General features: G+C 48.5%; 1 protein-coding gene across 4 annotated transcripts in view; it reads left to right on the forward strand.

Moving 5' to 3' along the window:
• LOC113585511 (zinc finger protein 521) overlaps positions 1–19,652 on the forward strand; it is a 105,092-nt gene extending 85,440 nt beyond the window's left edge. For all 4 annotated transcript variants that reach the window (XM_027023033.2, XM_027023034.2, XM_027023030.2 and 1 more), the window contains 2 exons: positions 2,267–2,382; positions 18,181–19,652. In XM_027023033.2, coding sequence (XP_026878834.2) covers positions 2,267–2,382; positions 18,181–18,210 — 146 coding nt within the window. In that variant the 3' untranslated portion in view covers positions 18,211–19,652. The remainder of the gene's footprint in view (positions 1–2,266; positions 2,383–18,180) is intronic.
• The last annotated feature ends 6,848 nt before the right edge of the window (positions 19,653–26,500 follow it).

Genomic DNA, 26,500 nt, shown 5'->3' on the forward strand with positions numbered 1-26,500 from the left:
TTGCTTGCCACTCCACAGGAGGCAGCTTATCTTCTGCCTCGCTGCTGTCTGCGCTCTGCTCTCCACACCGCATTCAATATTTATACCCTGACAGAGGATGCTCGGACCCGCGGCGTAGGCGCACGGATCATCTTCAGAACGCACATATGGCTTGGTAACGTAATAGGATCATGTACAGGCTAAAACTCCGAGCAGTGGAGCCTACGTGCCTTTCTGAACTCTGCTTGCAGAACTTCCGAATCTGTTCCCTGCTGTATGGCAGGATCTAGGTGCCTTTCCACGTGGGGACGTGCTTGCGGGACCGCCGCTGCAGCTCTGTTCGGTGGGGACCATGGATCAGCTTGGGAGAAGCTCCTCCCCCTTTCTCCAGGCTCCTCCCCTGGCTCTGTCAACATCCTCATGGTCTTTCGTGGCAAAAGTTGTTTATGCCCTGTAAGATGTGCAAATGAAGCCCAAAATGCTAACTCTGCTAGCATTTCTGTGCCTTGGAGACAAAACTACCTCACCCCACCCCCTGCTTCTCCACCTCCAACTCCACCCAACCCCCAACCCCGCACATCCACCCCTGCTCTTTTTGGAAAGAAAGAAACACATGGGTTTGCTAGAACAAACCACATGTTTGATGTCATCCTTTGAGAGTTGGGATGCATACACCACGCCACACACATCCACTTATACACGTGCATGCACACATCCGAAAACACACACACACACACACACACACACACACACACACACACACACACACACACACACACACACACACACACAGAGAGTCATTCACTGACTACGGCTTAATTACAGGCTTAAGCCACAGTATGTCTTTTTTTAAGGAGCTTCCCAAAGTTGCATGTCTGTATCAGACTGACTGTACTCAGGCTATGCATAAACACAAACCCTCTCTGCATGAATATTTATATTGTCAATATAATTAGCGACGCAGACTAATGGAGACTGTGTTTCTGCACTTGAGGCAGTGCCAATTTCTGCAGTTGTTTATTTTTCTACCGTGCGGTCCCCTCGATGGGCTGCTAAATAAAGCGTGCCGTTATTCCCCTTGGCGGGCGAGGCCGCACGTGGCCCCCGCGATGCACCCCACCCCCCACCCCTTCCTCTACCAGCGTCGCCGTGAGAGATGGCACTCCGGATGTCAAACGGCCGTGGTGAAATGCCAGGCTTATTTTTAGATTTTCTCACCTGCCCAAGTACGCTGCCGCACTGGGATGTTTGCTGTGGCCCAGATCAGGGCTGTCCACCTTGGCACTGGTCTTTTTTAACATTTTATTCATTTATTTTACTTTATTTTATTGATTTATTTTTGGCACATTGCATTTAGAGGTGTAGTTGGTTCTCTCTTCCCCATCAGAGAGACAGGGAGAGGGAATTTGGGTTACGCCGAGTGCTTGCATTTCCTGCAACCTGAATGCAATCAGGACAACTTAACTTATTCTTTCCTGCCACTCGGTTTAGTTTCCTCACAGTGGTTTAAGTTTGATTAGAAATTGAAGCCTTTTTTTTTTTTTGCTGTTTCATCTGATGGTTCTTCAGCACACATCTGTTTATTATTCAGACCAGACCCCCTTCATCTCCATCTCCCAGTGTGTGCATGGTTGCTACTGTGGGCTTAAAGGGTTAAACTCCAGTAAGAAGCCACACAGTACGTGTACTGTTCTAGCACCATTTGTCCAAAGCCACATGCTGAGGGGACATGTCTCTCAATAAAGGAATGGACTGGGAGACATTGCACCACTTACTGGTTTCCATAGTTTATCTTGGTTTTTTTAAATAACCAAAGCCTTGATGTCAAAAATCAAAAACAAACCCAGCAAGAACCAGTATGGGCCTCTTGGCACAGAAGGCAAAAAACTGAGACATGATTGAGCCAGTTGAAAAATGGCACCACTGGACAGTAGAAGGTACAGACGTGGTTCTCGTTTTTGCCTGGAAAGGCCTTCATGGTGGTGTCGGAGCAAGCCGCTGGTCTCTTTGATCTTATTAGTCACACTCTTCATCATTTCATTGGTCTCCAACCTGAACATCAGAAGAGGAGACTTAAAACATTGTTCAAAGGGCTTTTTAAATATGAGACATTAGCAGTTTGGATCATGCCTGCCTGGGTCATAGTTTAATTTAGTATTTTATGTTTTAATACTGTGGTTAATATTTGTTCATTACATAGCTCTCTCTCTCTCTCTCTCTCTCTCTCCCTCTCTCTCTCTCCCTCTCTCTCTCCCTCTCTCTCTCTCTCTCTCTCTCTCTCTCACAGTATTTGTCCAGGCCAGTAAGCTCCAACAGCATATCTTCTCAGCTCATGGCCAGGAGGATAAAATCTACGACTGCACGCAGTGCCCACAGAAGTTCTTCTTTCAGACGGAGCTTCAGGTGAGGAAGTCTCCAACCCACCAATCCATCAGACCCCCAGCCACCAAACCACCAACAAACCACCAACATCCAAACTGTCTAAACTACCAACAGCAAAACCGTTAAATAACCAAACTATCAACCCAATAGGTAAATCACCAAAATACCAATCCACCAACCAATAAACTTTCAAATCATAAAACCACCAAATGATCAACCTCTAAAACACCAAGCATCCCAGCAGAGCTCCTGGAGAGATGTAGTCCTGTAGAGTTCGAGGCCCTCTACCTGCCCTGTAGGCCCTCTACCTGCCCCCGTAGGCCTTCTACCTGCCCCCGTAGGCCCTCTACCTGCCCCTGTACATTCCTTTCTTCTCCACTCCCTGTTCAGCCGGACTTCAGCAGGGTGGCTTTGAGACAGAAACGCACTAAACTGTGTGATGCTGTGGTCCTTCAGGATGTGGCGCGAGGAACACTGCCTTACAGGAGCAAAGCACGTAAAAAAATACATGATCAGTGAGCACCAGATGGCAAAAAAAACCTTATGCCTAGTGTTGCCTGTTAGCCATCTTAGCATTTTTGCTTATGTTTTAGTTTAATTTCAAATGCGCTTTCTCTAATATAAGTCCTGTAATCACAGCCTGTGGTTCTGTCACTCATTTAGTGTGTTTGTGGGTGCTGTAACGTTCAGATACAGTGGGTGCATGTGCTAGTCACTGCGCCATTATCCCAGTGCAGTGGGGCCACAAAAAGCAGCTAGCGCCACACAGAAGAACGTGCGTGCTGAAAGTGTTTTCATCGTCTTACACATCTTCTGCCTCCACTTTCATATTGGAAGTGTTTTCATTCGTGGCAACGAATCGGCCAGGCGCAAACCGGAGGTTTCTAGCTTGCCGTCTCCGTTTCCAGACCCGTTGTGGGCTGCTGGCTCGAGGATCAGGTGGCCACCTTCGTCATCTCCGAGCTTGACGCCGTAACGACCCAAACTCGGGGCGTCCGCGTGACCCGTCATCACAGAGACAGTAATCACGGCTTGTCCATGCTAGCCGCAGTGCCGTGTACCTGATCCGCTCAAATGAACGCTGTGATTACCTGTAAGCTCTGTGTAACCTGCAGCACGCGTCCCTGTGTCGTCGTTTTGCGATGGAGTGATGTGCGTCTCCTCGTGGTGGCGTTTTGCGTGCGCTTTGCTTGTTTTCTGGGCTTTTTGTCGAGATAAGAGCAGCCGTGAAAGGGCGCAGGCTCTTTGTTGTGGATGAGGCAGGGTTGGGTGAGCAACGGCAGACTGCGCTCGGGGAAACACGCTTATTATATTTCGCCTGAAAATTGTTCCCAGATTGTGCCCCATGTGTAGATGCATCACGTGCAGGCGCGCACACACACACACGCACACATGTACACACACATATACAGCCAAACACACAAGCATTCGTGTGTACGAGCATGATTAAAATACTTTGTAAAACATCACATAAAAGGCATGTTAAAGGTTCATGATTTGAAAGGTGTAGGTGATTGGACAATAGTGATAGGACAGTACAGTCAAGCCCAGTATCTTGTCAAAACGGAAATTTATTATCTTGTTTTATTACCTTGATTTTTGAAATGAAATGGGTGAAGCTTGAGAAACCAGTGCTACGGTGCTGAATGGCGACCTGTTTTCTCTAATAACGACCCGCCGATGTACTCTGACCCTTTCCCATGTGTTAGACTGCTGCTGGGATGAGCGCGAGCGGTGTGAGTGTTGTGCATCACTTTCTCACTTTGTCAGATGTGTGGCAGAAGTCGGCACCTCCAGCCCAAGCTGAGACCAGTCGGTCAGATGCTTCTCTCGCTCTCCAGCCGGGAGACGTTCAGACATCCTCGTTTTCGTCTCACTGTCTTGTTCTCGTTCTCTCTCTCTCTCTCTCCCTCCCTCTCTCTCATTCGCTGACAACTCTCTAGAGCAGACCCTCCTTATCATCCCTCACTCCAGTCAGGGAGGTCAAGGGTCGGGCTCCAGCCGAGCGCAGGAGAGATGGGCAGAAGGAGAGAGAGAGAAAAAGAGAGAGAGGAATGGAGCGAGAGAGCGAGGGAGTCAGGGAGATGCTGGGAAGCTCCAGAGATATTTTATTCATTTGTAGCAAAGTTCATTGCTGGAGACAAAGAGCTGTGACAGGTAGTTTCACCATGCAGCCCCCCATACACACACACACACACACACACACACACACACACACACACACACACACACACGCGCACACACCCTCCCCAAGCAAAGCCGTACTCCTCCGGTGAACCCAGGCCCTGCCAGGGGCCGGCCAATTTCCACCAGCCTGTCTAGGAGGACGATGGGAAAGCAGAGGCCTAATCAGCCCTCCCAGGAACACACACACACACACGCACACACATGTACACACGGTGATTGACTGACTCTTGGGCCTGTATGAGATCTGGCATGGGAGTCCAGGGGAGGTGGTGGTCTCTGACTAGCTGGGCCTCTGCTCACTCCATCCAGTTAGGCTCACACTCCGCTCATTTACAGGGCCAAGGGTGCCGTTCCTCTGCAGTGAGTCAGTGCCGGGAAGGAGGTCTGGGGAGGATCTGCTAACCAGCCACAGCTCTCGAAGCGACTACGCTAGCACGCTCGCTCGCTCGTGCTCTCTTTCACACTCTTTCTCTTTCACACCACCTCACAGCAGTCTTGCCAATTAATATTATTACTGCATATTTAGATAATATTGCAATGAAATTATACATAAAAGGGTTTTTTTTTCCCCAAAAAAATCATTAGGAGTTCATAATATGTCCAAGAATTATGAGTCCCTCAGTAACAGATAAAAGCTGATAGCCTTGTCTTTGTACAAGAACCGGAGCCTGAAACTGAGCCACAACAAGCTTTACCTCAGAGAAACTTTACCTCAGGTAAGCTTTACCTTTACCAAATCTGGAACCTGGGCGTGGTCCAGGACTTCCCAAACCTGGGGTCCAGGAGACATCCTCCACTAACTGATGAGTGACATTAGCCTCCAAGCCGACTGTGTTTTACCCACTCAGTAGAAGGCTCGGCTTGTTGAGGCAGGGAAGCACCTCCTTCGATGTGGAGCGAGGCACGGAGGGAGGAAAGCCTTGCTGGGCTCCACCGCGGAGCGTCGGGAGTCACTGCTCCTGCAGGGTGGCTGCTGCTTAGCTAGCCCATACCATCCTCACCGTAATTGGGCCTCCCCGTTTTAATGGACGTCTTCAAAGAGAGAGGGGCCGGCTTCCCCCAGTTGGACCTCCTCCCTCACTAATCACCTCCCTTTTCTTCTCTCCTCTGCATGCTCTACTCTTTCTCTACTGAGGTTTTTTCTTTCTATTAATTAGTGTTTACTAGTTTTAGTTTACTTACTGCACCTCATCTTCCACTCCAACTCTGCTCCTGCGAAAACTGAACTATAATCGATTTACGCACAGGGCGACTCCAACCTGGGCAGCACAACTTTGGTTAACTTGAGGGTTTTGTTTTTTTTTCAAAGCTGGAGAGAACTTTAAAAGTCTTTGTTGGCAGCATCTGTCATGCTGATTCCTGAGCCCTGCTGTCGAAAAGGAGAAAGTACACCATGAATGCTGATGGAGTCGAAGTATTTTCACGTCACATTAGCAGGTGAGCTGGAGGCGACCTGTGAAATGCACTTTCACGGGTTTTTAGACGCTCACAAATTCAGCCGGTCTTTTTAACAACCTGGAGACAGTGCCACAGAATCTCGGGGTAGCACAGAGGAGCGATCTCATAGCTTCACTGAGCTCTCCCAGTCCCGGCTGGACCGCGCTATTAGAGAACCATTTCCCGCTAGTTCTCACACTAGGCGTTCCAAACTTTTGATGCGGTCAGAATTTTGCCGGTGTTTTTATTTTTTCCCGGCCTGTTTGTGGCAACGTTGTTCGTATTTCTATGTGTTATAATGAGGCAAAGAGCAGAGCGATCAGGACCGCCAAGAGAGCACAGACGTCACGGAAAGCATGGCGGAGATGAGCGCCCTCCATCCCCTGCACAGCTAGATTACAGCAAGACAGCCCAGCAAAACCTAGAGGATTATGTACATTTGCATGCGTACGTATATTGGTGGGTGTGGGTGTGTGGGGGTGTGGGTGTGGGTGTGGGTGGGTGAGTGGGTGTGTGTGGGGGTGTGTGGGTGTGGGTGTGTGTCCGTGAAGACAGTCTTTGTTCCTGCTTCTTACTGGGTCTGATGTGCGTATGCAAACACGTCGTCTAGTGGGAGACGTGACAGACACTCCCCGAAGCCCCTATGAGCTCCTGTGTTCTCGCGCTTCCTCTCTCTCTCTCTCTCTCTCTCTCTCTCTCTCTCTCTCTGTCTCTCTCTCTCCCCACGCCGGGGGAAGCGAGATCCAAACAAACAGTAGCGACACGCGCACACGCTGCACAAATCTATCCCCTTGTTTGATCTCTGACACTTCTGTGCAATTTCCTGTAAACTTTTCATAAACTTTCATAAAGGAATGCCACTAATGGCACATTAACAGTGAATGTTTCAGAGCTATTGTAAATAGCTTTACAACTGTTAAGAGAGCACACAACACTGAGAAATTGTTTTATTCCATCAGTATTCTGTTTGTGAATTACAACACGGCTTGCTGTGAATAAACTGAACCCGGTTCAAATGATCCTATTAATATATATATATACAAATGATATTCATTTAAATTCTTTTTTCCTTTTTGTCAGATTTAGATTTGTCAGTTCTGGGTGTTCAGTGACTGCGTCACCAGTCTGGGGGATCTTAGGGGTGTACGTGAATACACTACATCTACTGCAACTTTTTTACGAGCCATGAACAGCACATAGCACAGCTGGGATCAAGCCAAGCTGTCGGAAACACCTCCATAGTCCATAGTTGTTGTTTTTTTTTCCAGCTGTGGCAGTAAAAGAATATATAAGAATATAAGAATTATAGAACACCAGTTAAACCCACAAGATGCAGAGGAGCTGACTCGAGGTTTTTTTTCTCGGCTAAATTACCGTCTAAAAACCACAATTGACAGACAGCAACTTGAGCAGAACGCTGCAGCCAGAGAACATACAAAAACATGAAAGAGCATAGAACAACCTTTTTACTTCTTATACTGCTAGCCTGTCTCATTTAGATTTTATTTTAAAATTCATTAACTGGTTTTTAGTAGATTAGCATGTCAGAATGTCTGACAGATGTTCCAAAGTGTGCTGCTTTATCGAATGTTCCCAGGATGAAGCGCAGAATCTCTGCTGAAGCAGCCTGTTTTTATGAAGCACAAAAACTCCCTCTTTTCACGCACAAAAATGTGGAACTTTGTCACTAGTTTAAAAAAGCAGTTAAAAACATGTTTTATTTAGGTTTGCATTCTGTTAGTCGATAATCTTATTATACCTGTATTAATTTATTCTTACCTTATTTTTTGTTTTGTTTTCAGTCATTCTGCAATAACTTTGCTCTTTTTTTACTTTAAAAAAATAGTTTTTACTTGACTTACATTTTTATGTAGGAGAGATGCTATCTAAAAGTGGAAAGTTAGTTAAAAGTGCACACAATCTCGCGATCATCATGTGATCACTCTCATCAGTTTTGAGAGGTACTGTGGTTTTGAGTTGGGTTCGCGCCCGCTCATGCGTGTGCTAACTTGCCACGTGACATCACAGCCTGTGAGCTGCATGCTCTCCACGTAAGCGAGGTGGGCGAGAGAGTCTTCGCAAGGCGCAAGTGTTTCTGAGCCCTGCGGACTTCGTCTTCCTTCCAGTGACAGGCATAGCTCCTCCTCCTCCCGCGTCTAATTAGAGGATGTTGCCCAGGGCTCGGGGCCCAGGAAGAACACTGCCCCCCCCCATCCGTCCCTAAAGAAAGCATTTAATTGGGCTCTTAAGTCCTAGCTGTTTTTTGGGGTGTGTGTGGGGGTGTGTGGGGGTGTGTGGGTGTGTGTGTGTGTGAAAGGCATGAGTGTGTTGACATCACCTCTGAATTTAGTCCTCTCTTTTATGTTTGCGTCCGCAGGCGCTGTTAGTAGTCGGGAGTTTTGACTAACCGTGTCTGATTTTTTGGTGCGTCTCCAGCGCTTTGTACGCGTCGCGCTTCGCATGTCTCTTGTCTTGCAAAAGTCGCAGTTGGAGTTGGAGTCATTTCTGTCACTTCAGAGCCATGTGAAACGTGTCTGAATAATATTTCCTCTCTCTGCTCTTTGGCCAGGGTGTGGAAGCAGAGGAAACTCATCTCTGTGTGTCTTTACTGTACCGCTACTTCTGTGACTGGCCTTTTTTTTTTTTTTTTACTTCCCAGAATTCACCATAGTTTGCGTTCGCCATAGTTTGAATGCATTGTTTGGTCTGTGGCTTCTTCACAGATGTCAACTCTGTACTTTCAGTCTTTTGATTTCCTCTTTTGTCCATCAATTGCTGTTGACAATGTTCCTTTTTTAACTTTCCATCCCTTGTTCTATGTAGAGTTGTATCCCGTTATCCGATTCCATACCGTCATTTCTGACACGCAGAACGTTCGCGCCTGTGTCACTTCCGTCACCAGTGGCTGTGTTTCGTATTCCTCCTCCTCCTCCGCTGCTCCAGCTTTGCCTTGTCCCTGGTCATCGCATATTCACTCATACGTGTCGTGTCACCACTTTGTTAACACGCAGTGTCTGTTTTATTACCACTAAACATCCTCGAACCCTGAGTCAGGGGGTCGTAACACGCAAACGTCCCCTCGCCTTTACATCTGTCTGTAATGTCCTTCTCTCCCTCTCTCCCTCTCTCTCTCTCTCTCTCTCTCTTTCTCTCCCTATCTTTCTCCCTTAATGAGGCCCCATAATAACACAGCAGTTGTGCAGTTGTTTTGCTTCCTCAGTCAAACAGCGGGATGGCAGTGCGCGAGCTTGCCGGCGCGTTTGCCTGCGCTCCGGCGACAGGGTAATGAGTGTCATTTGGAGCGGCGGAGCTGTTAAAGGATGGCTGTTTGCCTCTCCACTCGTACTTCAAGCCTCTCCCGGCGTCTGCCACACCGCTGCTCGACACGCACGCGCTGGCTCCCTCTGTAGGGCTGCGCACAGAACCATTCACGGCAACGGGGTCGCGGGAAACGCGGGACAAGTCTTGGGGGGTGGGGGGGGTGGAGGCGCGTACCGACGCATCCTCCAGGGAGAGGAGGACGCCGTTTAGTACTGGTCAGCAATGCAGATAAAAAAAGACCAGGAAAAAACAACTGGATAGAAGTGGAAGAATGTGGCCTGAAAAGCAGAGCACTCGTGCACTTTTACTCGTGCACGAACCCGCACACACACACACACCCACACACACACATTCTTCTGGAAAACACCCTAACTTGCACTACATACGGAGGCCAGCGGGTTTGCAGAGAGACGGTTCTGGCTGTGGTCAGACAGGATGTGGTCAGCTCTGTATCTGGCCTCGTGGATATTCACTGTGGTGAAGGGCTGCTTCTCCGTGCTTTTTTGGACTTATTCACATAGTCCTGTTTTTACTGGAGACCAGGGAGCATGGCAGCAGACCCGGCCCACTTCAGGCCCCCTGGCGAGGGTCAGGACGAGGCCAGCAGTGCCGGGTTGTCCTGGCCCGATGTTCTTGTCCCTGGATTGATTGAGTGCATTTGACCCACTGATGGCGTGGTTTAGAACTAAGGGTCCAGAACACAGCACATGGGGTCAGGAGCAGTTTGTGTTCCAGCTGACCGAATCCAGCCGTGGAGCTTGAATATGCACGTAAATGTTTAAATGTTGGTTTTAACGATACAGTAGGGTGGAAAGTAGGTGAAAAGTGACATGTAAGACCCTGCTGCACTTGGGAAGATGTTTAGGAGTAGCACTGGAGGTATTTCCACATCATTCACCTCACGTGACAAACCGAAATTCAACTTGTAAGCGATGTTCACTGACAGGCAACATATTTAATCATACCACGCTAACATGTCCTGAGTAAACGTTATATTAGTAGCTTCTCACTAGACTCGTCCATTTAGATCGAGGTATAAATCATATTTTGCAAGACACTGTCTTCCTTTAAAGCCTGTTCCTAATGAATGAAGGTAGAAGTGAACATGAGTAATATCTGCTAGCGTGATCTCACGACGCCAGCCTCTGGCTTCTTCGTTAAGTGCTGCATTAATCACAAGGTGGGATGCACTCTCCCGTATGCCTGAGCTGCCTTTGTCTCATCTTCTCTTTTGATATCTGTTGCCATAGTTACAATCATAAAGTTCAATTCAGTCTTGTTATTGTTTTTTTAAATCTAAATAAAGGCTGTTGCCCTGGCAGGAGAGGTCAAAATGAGATCTTGTCTTCCACACTCTGATAAACGGAACTACCTACGACAATAGTTTAAGAACCATTACCTCATTAACACCTGAACAGCATGCTGACAGCGTGCAAAAACCCAGTGTCCGTATCCACGGTGCTGGACGCCATTTTCACACACCGTTCTTGCGTTCTCCAATGCGAGTCTGCTCTGAGTAAATGAGAAGACTTGGGAACACCGTAGGACGCGTGAGCGGCGGAGGGTGACTCACCTGTCCGGTGCTGCACCCGTAATTAGCGGCTGTCCAGCGCTGGGGTGGGGGGGGGTTCCTCTTCCCGGAGCTCCTCCGTGTCCGGGCCAGCCAAGGGTGGCATCAGCACCCCTTAATTAAAACCCTGAGTGGTGAGCTGGAGGAGCCAGAGGCTGGCGCGCGCTGCAGAGCACTTTGCAGATGGCTCACCGCTCACAGGACACTATGACAACAGGAAATGGTGGGCAGATGTTGTCGTCAAGCTTTTTGGTCCAAATCTGTTGGCACGCAACACTTGGAAAGCGCACTCCAGACATCAGTGTTGCTGGTTTATGAGAAAAGACTAGAGGAGGCAGGCTGAGGCATTTTCGGGGGTCTGTTGGACACTTCGCTGTGCTCACCACGCTCGGCCAGCGTCCCGACGCTCCAACGACACAGCGAAGCCCTGTCCAACTGTGCGATGCGTGGGCGCGAGCGCCACCTCTGCTCCGTCCGCTCCCCCTCCAGCAGGGCCGGGGCTCACGCGGGAGAACGCACGATGCGCGCGTGCCGCGCCGCCTCGGCGTTGGGCAGCTGTCTGCTGCCTCGGCGGCCCAAACGGAGCGCCTCCGTGGCCTGTACCCTGGCTCCACTGCAGCCAGTACAGCTAACAGCACCGCAGTCTATTATTAGCTATTGCTAAGGGGAGCGTGTTTTTTCTCATACACCAAAGATGAATTATACAACGGCAAACTCGTCTGAGGTAATGGATGAAGTTCTGTGACTTTCACTCCCTTCCCCCATTTTTAACTCCACCATATAAAATATTCTCCATTTTTAGCTTAGCCGACGGTTTTTAACAATTTAAAGAAAAGCCCTAAGACAGCTGGGGCCTGATTTTTAGGGGCAGAGGTTCCGAGCTATCACCCGTCCCACAGCCGGCCGAGCCGCTGCCGACGCTATCGATAAGCGCCAGAGAAACGTGAGCCGCCACAACCAGTGATCCTTTAATAAATCAACATCCTCTTCACTCTCCAGCCTCCTCTCGCTCTCTATCTCTCCATCACCCTCCCTCTCTCTATCCTCCTCTCTCCACCTCTTTCTCTGTCACTCTCCCCCTCCCTCTTTCTCTACATCCTTCTCTGGCTAAACCAAACCTGACTCTCGGACATGTTGCACCTCATTGCGGGGGACGCGCTGGACCGTACCTTCAGTTGCTTTCTGACCCCTCACCCCTCACCCCAAAGCCCAAACCCCAAAGCCCTGTACGCCTGCACCCGCGGAGGGTGGAGGGGAGGGGTGACAGGGGTGGCAGAGGGTGGAGGAGGATGACGCAAGATGATGTAATGACATGAAAGGCACGAGGCCGGTCAGCCTGACAGAGCCTCAGGCAGAGACTGAGGAAGAGGAGAGAAGAGGAAGAGTAAGGCAACACTCGCATCATGCGTGTGTGTGTGTGTGTGTGTGTGTGGTGGGGGGGTGCTGTGGTGTGCAGGAGGCTATTGTATCGATCAGAGTAAACTTAATTTAGAGGAGAATTGACTACTTGGGTTTGGCTGCCCACCCAGCATGCTGGAGGACCAGCATTGGCTGAGAGATCTGGGGGGCGGGGCCAGGGCAGGGGCACTAAACTCTGGGGAGGAGGTGCTCACCAAACACCTTCACACACCTTCTGTTCAACACGGAAAGGCCTTCAAAAAAAAAAAAAAGGTTTGTACAAAAGCAACGGAGAAAAAGAATGAACCAGCCACAGACCCAACACTGACACACTGAGTTTGTGGCATTAGACACTGAGAGAGCGCATAGCCCTATTTAAACCCATAAACGAGGATGGAGAAACAGTATATTAGGCAGATTCTACTGATGGAGAAACGGTAACCAGTTTTACCGCCCAGAAGTTACAGAATATTGATCGAATGCTTTGAGAGTCATTTATGAGTAGGTTCTCTAGTCCACACTCAAACTCGTACGGACAGGATTCTCGTATGTGATGCAGCATAGCACTGTAGATTCTGTTTAAAACAGGTGAAAGGTGGAATTATCAATAGAAATGTTTATTTTGGGGGAAGATGAGGCAAATATTTGCTAATATTCAGCAAAGGTCGCTGCAGAATTAGAAGGAAACAAAACAAATTGTATATGAAAAAAATAATGAATTAAATATTTAGTAAAATTAGTCATGCAGTTGTATTTTAGAATTCATCAACTGTACTGAAACCAGTACAATAACAAGAAATAACTGCATATAAAACATGGCTTCTCTATGGCTTTTAAACTACTTTGTTCCCTGAAAACAAAAGTTCATGGCCTGGTGTAATGGTTCTGAAATGGCCTGAAAGTGAATCCTGTTTTCAGCCTTCTCCAGAAGTGAATTCTCCTGATTTCAGCCTCCTCCAGAAGGAAGTGAATCCTCCAGATTTCAGCCTTCTCCAGAAGGAAGTGAATTCTCCTGATTTCAGCTTTCTCCAGACGGAAATGAATCCTCCAGATTTCAGGCTTCTCCAGAAGGGAGTGAATCCTCCAGATATCAACCTTCTCCAAAGCCAAGTTCACCGTGTTGCAGCTCTCCCCAGAATCTAGCCCCTCCATAACGAGGTCGCCAATAACGCGCGCAGACAGAGCTCTGGAGCAAATCCGTGCTCCATTTCATCAAACCACCCCCCCCCCACCCCCCAAAAAAAAGAAACATTTTAAATCTAAAATATAAACAGTAGTGTGAGGTTTAATATGAAGATGTGTAGGAGTGCCGTGGTGAGGATTGTCGGAGCTGCTGTGGAGACAGGCGTGCTGCGTCATTTCCCTTCATCGCGTTCCTCTTCTCACCCGCTTGTTTCTGGCTCTGGGCTGTGACGCTGTGGTCTCTCTAGTCATTTACAGTGGCTGCAATATTATGCACCCCTGGACCCGACCCGCCATGTTTACGTGGAGGCTGTATGTTGGTTATGAGATCAGCACGCGCGATAAGTGCGACGTGTGTGCGTCGGTGCAGAGATTTTGAGCGCCGATAAATGGGCAAAAAGGCTAAGAGCAGCGATCTCATCCCCCCCCCCCCCGCTCGCTACACACTGGGCAGTCACAAATGCCTGTCTCATTTAGCTTCTCTTTCTTCCTCTCTTCTCTCTCTCTCTCTCTCTCTCTCTCTCTCTCTTCTCCAGCCTGCTCGGCTGCGTTTAGCGCTGTCCTTGAGCGAGAGGCAGTGTGAGGGAGGGGAGCGGGGGGCTTGTCACATGTTTAAGGCTAGAGGTGCAGTGTGCTGTGTGTTAGCCAAGCCCCCTGTCTCCCCAGGGGGCTTGATTTCCCCCTTTAATAGCTGTTGTGAGCCCTACATTATTTCCAAAGAGCCATGTCCCTTTGGGCTCTCGGAGCACACTTGTGTGCACACACATTCGGGTTGCAGGCAGGCACACACCCCTGCACACCAACAAATGCCTATACACATTAATGCAGGCAGACACTCTCACACCTACATGCACTCTCTCTCTCCCAACCCTTTTACTCTCTCTCTCTTCTCATCTCTTTCTCTTTCTCAATCTTACTCACACATACACACTCTCATCCCCGCCGCCACCCAATACACACACACACACACACACACACACACACACACACTCTCTCTCTCAGTCACTTTGTGGCGTGTCAATATCCTGCCATTTGGAGTGCCAGGCCGCTGGGGCCAGCGAGGCCGCCTGGGAGCTGGCGAAGAGCAGGGGATGATGGGTAACGGCCTGCATTCATTAGGGAAGCTGCAACTCAGCCTCCACCAGGACCACGAACACCGTCGCCGGGGGGGGAGGAGGGGGGTGTAGCTGGTTGTGCAAAGGCGTCCTCTGGAGAACCCCCCCCCCCCCCCCTTGCTTTCTTTCTCTCCCGCTCTCTCTGTAAACGCCTGGCTCGCTCTCGCTTGCTTCGAGCCGGAGTTCGGCAGCAGAGCAAGCAGAGGGCGACGGTCCAAGGACCAGTGCGTTCATAAAGGGGCGGAGACATTGTGACAGTTCTGTCCCCGCCCTCAACATCAAACCACCCATCAGCTATCCTGTCTCAGCGTGACCATGCTGGCTCGTGCCCGCAGCAGAAAGGGGCCCGGCCGGAGTTAGGTGACGCCAGTGCTACAGACAGAGCGTCTGGGCTAAAACGTATGTGAAGGGCTCATCTCTGAAACAACACGTTTCCACTGTGCAGTTATGTGTTGTCCATGTCAATCGGAGGCTGACGTGTCCGGTGCAGTCAGGAATGAAGACAACCCGTCTTCTTCCGGGTTGTTGGCCATCGTCGTTTTGTATGCTGCTAAAAAGTTGAGCCTGAGACAGGTGTGCTAGTCCGTGCCAGCCGGGAGAGTCCGAGGCCGCGTTTTAACGGGAGCGCAGCAAGTGGGGCATGTCGTTTGCATTAAAGGGATTAGCAGCCACTTCAAAAGATGACCTGAATTCTGCCCACCAGGGACGCCAGTTCCACCCCAGTCCTTCTCCTCCTTTAAAGAACCTCCGTATGGCACTGCCCGCCACTCCTGTGTGTGTGTGTGTGTGTATGTGTGTGTGTGTGTGTGGGGGGGGGGGGGGCCCACGCACAGGTGTACCTGTTTTTTTGGTTGACTGTGTACGTGTGTGCATGAGAGCAAGAGAGAGAGAGAAAGAACACTTTTGTGGCATCAGTATGTTAAGTATGAAGTTCATTTCCTTGTTGTTTCTAGTCAAGATGCAACATTTTGTCTTAGTCGTCCCCTAACCCTCCTGTCGTCCCCTAACCCCCCTGTCGTCCCCTAACCCCCCTGTTGTCCCCTAACCCTCCTGTCGTCCCCTAACCCTCCTGTCGTTCCCCAACCCTCCTGTCGTCCCCTAACCCTCCTGTCGTTCCCTAACCCTCCTGTCGTTCCCCAACCCTCCTGTCGTTCCCTAACCCCCCTGTCGTTCCCCAACCCTCCTGTCGTCCCCTAACCCCCCTGTCGTCCCCTAACCCCCCTGTCGTCCCCTAACCCCCCTGTCGTCCCCTAACCCTCCTGTCGTTCCCCAACCCTCCTGTCGTTCCCTAACCCTCCTGTCGTTCCCCAACCCTCCTGTCGTTCCCCAACCCTCCTGTCGTCCCCTAACCCTCCTGTCGTCCCCTAACCCCCCTGTCGTCCCCTAACCCCCCTGCCGTTCCCTAACCCCCCTGCCGTTCCCTAACCCCCCTTTCGTTCCCTAACCCCCTGTCGTCCCCTAACCCCCCTGTCGTTCCCCAACCCTCCTGTCGTCCCCCAACCCTCCTGTCGTCCCCCAACCCCCCTGTCGTTCCCCAACCCTCCTGTCGTTCCCCAACCCTCCTGTCGTCCCCTAACCCTCCTGTCGTCCCCTAACCCCCCTGCCGTCCCCTAACCCCCCTGCCGTTCCCTAACCCCCCTGCCGTTCCCTAACCCCCCTGTCGTCCCCTAACCCCCCTGTCGTCCCCTAACCCCCCTGTCGTTCCCTAACCCTCCTGTCGTTCCCTAACCCCCCTGTCGTTCCCTAACCCCCCTGTCGTCCCCTAACCCCCCTGTCGTTCCCTAACCCCCCTGTCGTTCCCCAACCCTCCTGTCGTCCCCCAACCCCCCTGTCGTTCCCTAACCCTCCGGTCGTTCCCTAACTCTCCTCTCGTCCCCTATCCCTCCTGTCGTTCCCTAACCCCCCTGTCGTCCCCTAACCCCCCTGTCGTCCCCTAACCCCCCTGTCGTCCCCTAACCCCCCTGTCGTTCCCTAACCCCCCTGTCGTTCCCCAACCCTCCTGTCGTCCCCCAACCCTCCTGTCGTTCCCCAACCCCCCTGTCGTTCCCTAACCCTCCGGTCGTTCCCTAACTCTCCTCTCGTCCCCTATCCCTCCTGTCGTTCCCTAATGCTTTGATTTTATGCCTGGATAATTTCACCCAGACCCAAACAAAACATGCACACTTTGTATGCACTTACCTCTGCCGGTAGTAAAAATGGTTACTTTGTTTTCATATCAAATTGAAATTAGAATTGAGCGCTCATACTTATGTCTGATGTGAGAGTAGAAGGTTACCTGGGGCAGAACCTCAGCACCAAAAAGGAGCTCATTTTAAAAGTACAAAGGCCCCTATTTTTGACCAGGGATCTTTCCGTTTGTTTTTTATTTTGAGCAACCCCGTACCACAGACTGTAATGCTCGTATCAAATGTAACTTGTGTTTAATAATGACATTTAGCATTGTGCTATAGTGCAAAGGTTTAGGAAGCAGCTTGAACCGTTGTGTTCTGTAACAATCTCTCATCGTTATCACCATTCATTAGCATACATTAATGTGGTAATTAACAGTAATTATCAGCCACTCAGAAAGGGCTGCTGTCAGCATGGCAAAAAAACGTCAGACCAAAAGGGTAATGACAGTATTATTCACCTCATTCTACTCGCCCCAGACAGGCTACTGGCTGGTTGCCATGGCCACAGCCATCGATCCGTGGGCGTGGGCCTGTGGATTGAGATGTTGGGTTGGGGGGAGACACGCTGGCACGCTTCTCTGTAACAGGCCCACTGCCGCATCGGCCCGCTGCTATTGATCTCCATGCAAATCCGAGCCTCTTTCTCCTAATTGGATTTAGATAATAGGAACACCAAAACAAGGGCAGCAGATGATGTTTTTTGTTCGTGTTCGACATTGTTCACTAAATGAGCCTGAGCGACCGTTCGCGCGCCCGCCGGCACGGCCGCACGGAGTGACGGCATTGGGTAGGAACCTGACTAATTGTGAGGGGGGTGTACAGCCCGCCCCCAAACCCTAACGCACTGGGGAACTGACCCATGTCGTTTCAGCGCCGTACACACTGGAAATATCACTAATGTTTCAAACTACTGGACCCTTTAAAAAATAACAGTGAGCAACAACGTTTGATTTTTTTCCCCACCAACTAAAATACGTGCATCTTTATAGTAGTTTTTATGCTGAATTTGAAGCGCCATCTGTTTTTGTGATTTTTCTATCATGCAAGGGTTGTAGGTGGCAGAGTAGCATTTTTTTTACAATAAAGATATATTACTTATTCACAAATAAGGCTGTAATTAAACTAAAACTAAAAAACACTCCCATCCTATATTTTGTGTCACAAACACCCTCAGGAACGTCCCTGTTCAGTGTCCAGCAGTAGTACGGAAACACAGAACACATCCACTTTCCTTGGTACCACTTTTCCACACTACACTTAGCGAAATATGAGCATGCTGGAACGACACAGCTATGACGGAGAAATTCTGAAAATATAAGAAATTTGAATTTTTTTGTTAACCAGTCGTAGTTGAAGCAGATGAAAAAGTTTATTATATTTTTTTGTTCGTGGTTAACTGGTGTCTGTTTCTTCTGCTTGTGTTTCTTATGTGGTACAGAATCACACTCTGAGCCAACATAGCAGCTAACCAGGAAGCCTGACACTACGTGGAGAAGACCTGCACCCCCATCGTCACCAGCCTCTGGGCCTCACACATCGACCAATCGGCGTGCTTTTTTTGGGGGGGTGGGGGGGTCAATTTTGCACTGAATCCTTAATTTCAGTTACAAAAGAATTTTAAAAAGAGTGAACGAGCGACCTGAAGGCAAAACAGAGAACTGATCATTGTGAACCTTGATGTTTAATATCCAACCTCCATATTTGTAAATACTGTTGTTTCTGTGTCACTGTTTGTCAGATCTTAAAATGTCCTTTGCTGTCGCTGTTGTACATAATGTTTATTAGGGGAACAGGGAGTCCTCTGGCTTGTCCAGACCGTTAGAAACGGACAAGTCTCCAGCCAGAGACGTTCGGGGCTGAGCGGACTTTTTCTTTTTTGTTTTTAAGGCTGTTGTGCGTTCAGATGTCTGCCGTGCGTCCTCGCGCCCTGTGGGGTCGGAACGCTCCTTCACCAGCGTGGCCTGCGCGTCCACACGTCCAGCGTCGTTCTCGCGAGAACTATACGCCTCAGTCAAACGTGCCGAGGCAACATAGGTGGCGGAGCTTACGCAAAACCCACAGTTAAAATGGCAGAAGTGATGCTTGATATATGCAAAAAAAACAAAACAAAAAAAAAAACACACAACACACACACACATAAAAACAACATTTTAAAAACGCCAGACCACAACAGTTTCATATTAATGGTAGTAAAATAGCCCAGTCCTTGGTGTTGGCCAGGATCTGGCAGGGGGAAGCATTCGCCACTGTTCTCTTCTCAGCTGTCCTACGGTGGCCTCCCCTCCATATGAGGGTCCGCTCTCCCACGGAACGACTTGTACATTTCTGTTATTAATGTTTACCCCGCGCCAAAGGCTGGATATGACTGGAATCTTCCTTCCTTCGCCTCATCGTTGAGGCAGTGCACGACGGCTTGGGGCTGGGTTCGTTCTCGGTATCCGCCGTAATTATAGGGCCCTCTCGTGAGGTTCCGGTCACGAAGAAACAAAAAAAGAAATAGAAGACTCGTACCTTGTGCTACCTGCTCAAGCCCTACATCGCCCAAGAGCCAGCCAGCCTGAGTCATTTCTGTTGCTATGCTGTTGCTCCTGTAGATGCTGTGGGACATGGTGATATGTACAGTATACTCATGGATCTCTGGTATGTACCAGTTTGGCATTCATTGAAGCTGAAATGCACTTTTATAGCACTCCATACTTTCATGGATGTTCATGTTTGAATGGCGCTTGACACGTGACCACCAAAATCAGCCACAGGACTTTGGAATATCAAACTTTTACCAAGGGTGACAACTTCTCGTGTTAATGGGGGGAAATGTTATATACAAATATTAACCGCGGTCTGAATTTGCTGGACCTCTTTTTTTGTGTTCTCATGTGATGAAAACATTAAAATTGTATGATGATATGGCTCTTCAGTGGTGTGTGTGTGTGTGTGTGTGAGACAGAGAGAGATAAAGAAATGTATCTTGTTTACTATTGAATCGTTAATACATTTTTAAGGAATCCAATGGCATTTATTATTTACAACCTTTTCTCCTGATCCTCCCTGTTTAGTCACACTGACATGCTAGTCATGTTCCATATTTAGCCTGGCTGCTCCAGCTCTAGCAGTCTGGAATCTGGAGAAACAAAATCCAACAATTCTATCCACTTTGAATTTATTCAATAAACTTTATTACCACAGGGCAATACTGAGGCAGGAGAAAAATACACAGAATGCTAGCATGCAGTGAACAGTACACTAATTTTGTGTGAAAAGTTCAAATAATTCACTAAAGCCCCAGAGACCCTGTAGTGCTTATGACCTGGTCTTACCTTTGGGGGTGGGTTTGTGGGCAGAAAAGAAAAAAAACAATCAAAACACACACTACTGAAACACACTACTGACACACACTACTGAAACACACTACTGACACACACTACTGACACACCATCTTTCCAGCGCTCTTCATCTCCGACTTGTGCCGTTGGCCACACAGCCGATGGCGGGCTTCGCCGCCGTCATGTACGGTGAAGTCCCTCTGTGCGTCTGTCCCAGAGAAGCGCAGACACGGGTGGCACCTGGCACAGCTGAATCCCGAACCATGGGGGATGCCTGTTGGATTCTCCTTGGCAATCAGGACTCGTGTCATTCTAGGGGTCCGACCATGGTGGCCAAAAAAATTCCACTTAAATTCCCCATGAACCACTAAAATTAACACAAAAGCTAAGATGTGCAAATCCACCAACCCTTGATCATTTTGTCCTATAGATGACCACAAATATTAGCCTAGCTACGTGTTTTAAAGTGATATACAGTAGTATGAATGTATTATGGATATCACACGTGGAAAATCCAAGATGTTTATGCCGCCTCTAGAGCACACACAATCTACCGCCTAACCTCTTTAACCTCGGAGACTCCTGTCTTTCCTTAGGTATTTACCCTAAAAAGTAGTCCCCAGTAATTGAATCATCCAGTAATTTGAAGGTAATGCATAAGGAATGTAGAGAAGAGTGAGCATGAGGACCCACCGCTCCTCTGAGTGTATGGGCTTAAATCGCTGCCTTGTCGTTCAGTCGAGCAACTCCATGTGCCCGATATAAACACCCAAATCAGAGCTCTGTCTTTGTTGGGAACTTGTAATAGGCTGTATCGATCTATTGATGTCGGCCCCACCGGGGTCACTTGTCACCAGTAATCACCTGACTGCAGATAAACGCGGGATGTCTCTCTAAAATAAAGACGCATCGGGCGCCTCGGTTTCCTGTGCACATCTGTGATGCGGGCAATCTGCTTGAAGTTAGCAGAATCAAAAACGTTACAGTCCATCTCTCCCACTTTAACCATTAAAGTGAACGCACGCTTGGCAGTGCCGCGGCAACTTGGTTAGCAGCTCATGCTGCCAGGCGCTTTTAATAAGCTTCAAGGGTATTCAGACCTATCCAGCAGCCCGCGCGCCTGCCAAAGGCGCACTGGCCCGCTTCATCCATTCCATTAAACCGGGTGGTGGCCTCCCGCTCGTGTTTGTGGTTTAATTAAATGCGCTCGCGGAGGCGATAGCAGGACCACTGCATTGTGCAGCGCGGGCCAGCACCGACAACGCACGCGAGCGTGCGCACAGGAGGCAGGCGCTGTTACCCAGAAGGAAAAAAAAAAAACAGCGCTTTTGGCACGCGCCGTCACAACGGCTTGCATTAGCGGATCTGCTGCGTGCACGTTAGGGCCGGGCGGCACGGACCGCGTGGCCCACACACGTAGCCGAACGCCATCTCAGTAATGAGATATCTATCGTGATTAGAGACGAGGAGAGGGTGCAAAATGCGCCAGCGTGAAGCATCGATGCATGTATTGATTAATTCTTTCATGCGGTTCATTCTATTTATTTATTTATTTGTTTATTTATTTATTTCTTTTGGTTGTAAGGGAATCAGTATAACGTACCAAAGAGTGATAGCGACTGGTAAACGTACTGTTTATTGTACTACGCTTGGTTTTCTTGTGGCAGTCATGCTTTTTTTTGTATTAGGGTCATTAAAAGTCACAAGAGTATTTTAACAAAATATAACCAATCATAACACCAATTCTAACTACTCAATCATTATATCATACTTTCTTGAACTTGACCTTGATTGACCTTGAAATCTTGATGTCAGTCTTGTTACATTACTCACTAATTTTTTTAAGCCTCTAAGGAAAAACGAACGTTTGGCTCAGTATTCTTCACGAGTCTGTTTTTATTGTTTTACATATAGTGTGCACGCTGTCACCAGGAAATAGTACGATAAACTCCTAGACGTTTCTCTGGACGGCCTTGGTGAACATGACCAGCTCAACAACACGAACACTTCACCCAGATGCCTAATTGTGGATGTCGGTAACTGGAATGTGTTACTGATTTCAACCCAGATATGATACAGATATTATACAGATATGAAAGGCATGTGTTTTGAAAAAAATTTATGTCACTTTATACAAACTGTGTATGCGCGTGTGTGGACAGTCGCGTAGTTTAGCTCGCCCCAGCTACACACAGGGACCACCTTCTCCTGCTATGTTCCTGACTGTATACACCTGATGCTGCAGTTCTTTAACAGACTGTTTCCATTTTATTTTGCTTTGGTGGAGAAAAAAAAAGGGGTTTCATCAGAAAACAGCAGGGGCTTTTACTTTGTAGAAGTGGAGGAGGGGGGATCCCACTTCTCAGTCGCACACTTCCGGATGGCACCGCGTCTCCGGGGACAGGGCTGTGGGCTGCAGCCCAGCTCCTGGAGACTCCGCTTCAGTTCGGGCTAACCTGCGCTTCCGGCGGCCCTCGCCGCGAGCCCACGTCAGAGGCCGGCCCGAAACCGGCCCTCGAAACCGGCGCAGCCGTGACACAACTTCTTCAGAGGTTTAAATGTTGCTCAACCTCCCCAGCAGGCAGAGAAAAAACACAAAAATAAGTCTCAGGTGATAATTGGAGGGGGGAGCAAAGCACAGAACTGTGAATATCGCCTTCAGGTCTTGGAGGAGTTTCAGAGAAACTTGGCAGTGGTGAGCGCATCCGCCCCCACACTTTACTACAAATACACCAAGATAACAAGTACACTCTGTTTCAGACGCACTGTGCCACAAATGCACTGCACACAGCCAAAGTCTGAATGCCTCTGGATTACACTGCTCGCTCTCTCGCTCTCTCTCTCTCTCTCTCTCTCTCTCTCTCTCTCTCTCTCCCCCTTTCGCATGCCTGCTCACTCGCTTTCCTTGTCTCTGAGGCCAACCACATATCACCTTTAAGCCCCCTGGTGGCGCCTGGGTGGCTAATTATCTTGCCTTTGGTGAACTGTGATGCCTGGCGGGGTGAGTCGAGCCCTACAGTCAACGTCGTGGTCTCTCCGCGTCACACAAGCCAGGAGGCTGAGCTCCAGAACAAGGCTGCTTCTCCCCCTCTCTGCACTGAATCGAACAAGAAGTGATGGAATGTGGATTCTTCTGGTCAGGGTCAAAGCTATTGTAAGTCACATGAGTGTTGATAATGAGGGTGGGTGTAACACGTGGTGGCCGAAGGGCGAGGGGCAGGATGCACAGACTGCAGCGACGTGGACAAACATTTATTTGCAGCAAACAACAACAGCACTCACACGAATTACAAATGCAGAACATGAACATATAATGACTGACATTAAACAAACACGCAAACATTTAACAATGACGAAAAGACCGTTAACCTTACATTAACACGTTACATCGACAATGACCAACGACGCCGCACACCCTGACGTGGGTTTTAATACACACAGATGAAACGAGGTACAGGTGTGCACAGGCGTGGCCACAAACGAAAGCCCTCCCACTGCACGTGGCTGGCCAAACCAGGTGCCTCGCTGGAGGCGAGCGTTCCGTGACAGTGGGCTGGGAGGCAATGAGGGAATGTTCCGGTGATAGGGAATGTTCTTGAAATAGGGAATATTCTGGTGATAGGGAATGTTCTGGAGATAGGGAATGTTCTGGTGATAGGGAATGTTCTGGAGATAGGGAATGTTCTGGTGACATGTAGGGGAGAAGTGTTCTTACTTTAACAGCTCTCCTGTTATCCACAACTAAATGAGATGACAATTCTTCTAGACACTGTGACATTTCACTTGTGGAAATTTTGTGGAATAACCACAAAAGCGCATTATCACCAAACCAACAAAGCTACAATAATTTCCTTTTCCCTGGATTTAAGACATTGTTGAATTTTGTAACTTTGAGAAGGCTTGAGGCCTGATATTCTCTAAGTAAAGATGGAGTCAGACACTGCTCCGTTCTCTGACAGCCCAGGCATTGGAGACGAACTGAGTCGTGTATAAGGGCATTGCTGTTTATCTGTGCCCTTTTCTTTCTTATTTTGCTGGTGCAATTACACGCCCGATTACTGGTGCCGCGTGGCCGAGGCTTACTGTAATGTCAGACAGAGAGCTGAATCCTAACGGCAGAGAATAACCGTCATCTCCAGTCACGCATGACTCCATCTCAGGTGTTTCATTAACGTGCGAACATTTTTAACACTGCGGTGCTAAAAGCAGTCGTTTCACCTCGTATGCAGTGTGATCTTGCACTGCTGGTATTGGACAAAGCATTGCACATCGTTCACACTGGAAAATGCAGTTACACCTTCGATGAATACCTAAAGTGACTTATGATTGGTATCATAAGGTGCTATCAACCATTCGAAAACAACTTCTGATGGTGATGATAGTGAATGTGGTCTCACGGCAGTATGGATTTGGGCATTATGTATAAATGCATAAAGTGGGCTCTGAAATCGAGGCGATAGAGTTGAAGGTTTTGAATTATCATTAGTTATCCTGGCTAATAAGCCATACTAGTTTACTATAATAAGACGCTGCAGGCCTCACTCTGCATCTGACCGAGATGTCTACAGTGGGACTCTGGAAAGGTAATGCCTTTAAATGAAATCTCCTCTGATGCTAATTGGCCAGTTCTCTGCAACATCATCAATGTTACATTACGTCTTGTGGAAAATCAGATGAAAAATATGTTCTTCTCCTCACTGTGACTTTTGGTCCTGGCATATTTGGTATTTCAGCTGTAATTTGGATGCAGTGGGAGAGAAGAGAAATGCTTCAAACACGTTTTAAAGCAGCGTTCGTGCTCTCATTTGAATGTATGAGCTCATAAGCTAATTGTGGTTTGAATCGGCTGTGTATGAGTAGCGCTGTGGCCAACCACAGCTGGAACTGGCTGATGTGGACCCTATAGGTTTGATACAGGCAGTGCCACATGAAGGCCTCGGTGCTTCCAAATCTGGCTTCTGAGTGCAGAATACCAAAGGATGCTGGAAAGCTGTGCCTATGGATTTCGATGTGACGTAGCAATAGGTCGGACCAGGCTGAGGTGGAGGTCAGACCAGGCAGAGGTGGAGGTCAGACCAGGCTGAGGCAGAGGTCAGACCAGTTTGAGGCGGAGGTCAGACCAGGCAGAGGTGGAGGTCGGTGGCTTCCCATCCTGAGTTCTGGGCTTGTTCAACTGGCCCATGACCCCGTGGGCAGCATTCTACAAAAAAGCAGTTCTGATCAGAATATAATCAGAACTGGGCAGGTCGGATAGATTAGTGGTTCATCAGCTCTGTGTCAGAGGCCTTGGGCAGTGTAGTACTGAACACTTGACCCCGACTGAGCTGACACCATACATGCATACTGGCGCAGTTTCTGTGAGCACCAAAACAGACATGCATAATGCTCTATTAATGTGATTAGTTTGGGGTGGGGGGACTTGACCCTCTGAAATCTCAGCATTTTTTCTCTTTTTGCATATTTTTTAAAATTCACTTTAAAGGTACTTATATCATTTGACCCAGAGCACTTCGTGCAGTAATAATATGGAGATGCGTATGTTTTACTGTATAGCGCCGTTGTGGATGTATATTGGAAATGCTGTTCAGTGTGCGCATTTCAGTGGTGTAAGTAGGACAGGAAAGTGTTTGCTTGCTGTTAACTTTAATAACTGGCTGTCATGTTGTGCCTTTAAGAAGCGCAGCATAACTTCTGTTGGAGTGAAGACTTGTACTTTTTCATAATTGCCTGAAAATTCATCAACATAAAACGCATCATGCTACTTTCACAAAAAAAAAAAAAAAAAAAAAAAAAAACAAGTCACAAATGAGATTTTTCACCCTGAAACACTTCTGAGGCTTCTATAATATTTACTTAGTGTTGTTTTCATAACACCCAATCAGGGCAGGCAATACAGGCTACATTAATACTCTCTAATGCCAGTGTGTAATCTCACATTCTTCCCCTCCTGCTTACTGGTGAAGAAGCAATACTCTCTCTCTCTCTCTCTCTCTCTCTCTCTCTCTCTCTCTCTCTCTCACTCCCTCTGTCTCTCTCATGTGGTTATTTTCTCACTTTCCCTGCAGCACTCTCTCTCTCTCTCTCTCTCTCTCTCTCTCTCTCTCTCTCTCTCTCAATCTCCTTACATGTTGTGTATTGTAAACAGCTCACAAAAGCGTGACAAGGTCCCCCCCCTCCCCCCACCTGCACCCTTGTTCTTCCCGGTTATTTGTTATTGTCTCCGAGCTATCGAGTGTTTGTCTCTTCATTCCCCTTTTTTTCCGGCAAAGAAAAGAGAAAGTTAATTAAATATGGAACGAAGAGGAGCAGCATCTCTTTAAACCATCATGTCATTAAAATGGCATCCCTGGGAGACAGGCTTAAAAGGAATGGGAGCACAATGTCTTCCCAGTCAGATATTTACGGGGTGCGTTATGTAAACACGCTCCCTTTTTA

This window comes from Electrophorus electricus, chromosome 19 (assembly GCF_013358815.1).
Source record: "Electrophorus electricus isolate fEleEle1 chromosome 19, fEleEle1.pri, whole genome shotgun sequence".
In the NCBI taxonomy this organism is placed as follows: Eukaryota; Metazoa; Chordata; class Actinopteri; order Gymnotiformes; family Gymnotidae; genus Electrophorus; species Electrophorus electricus.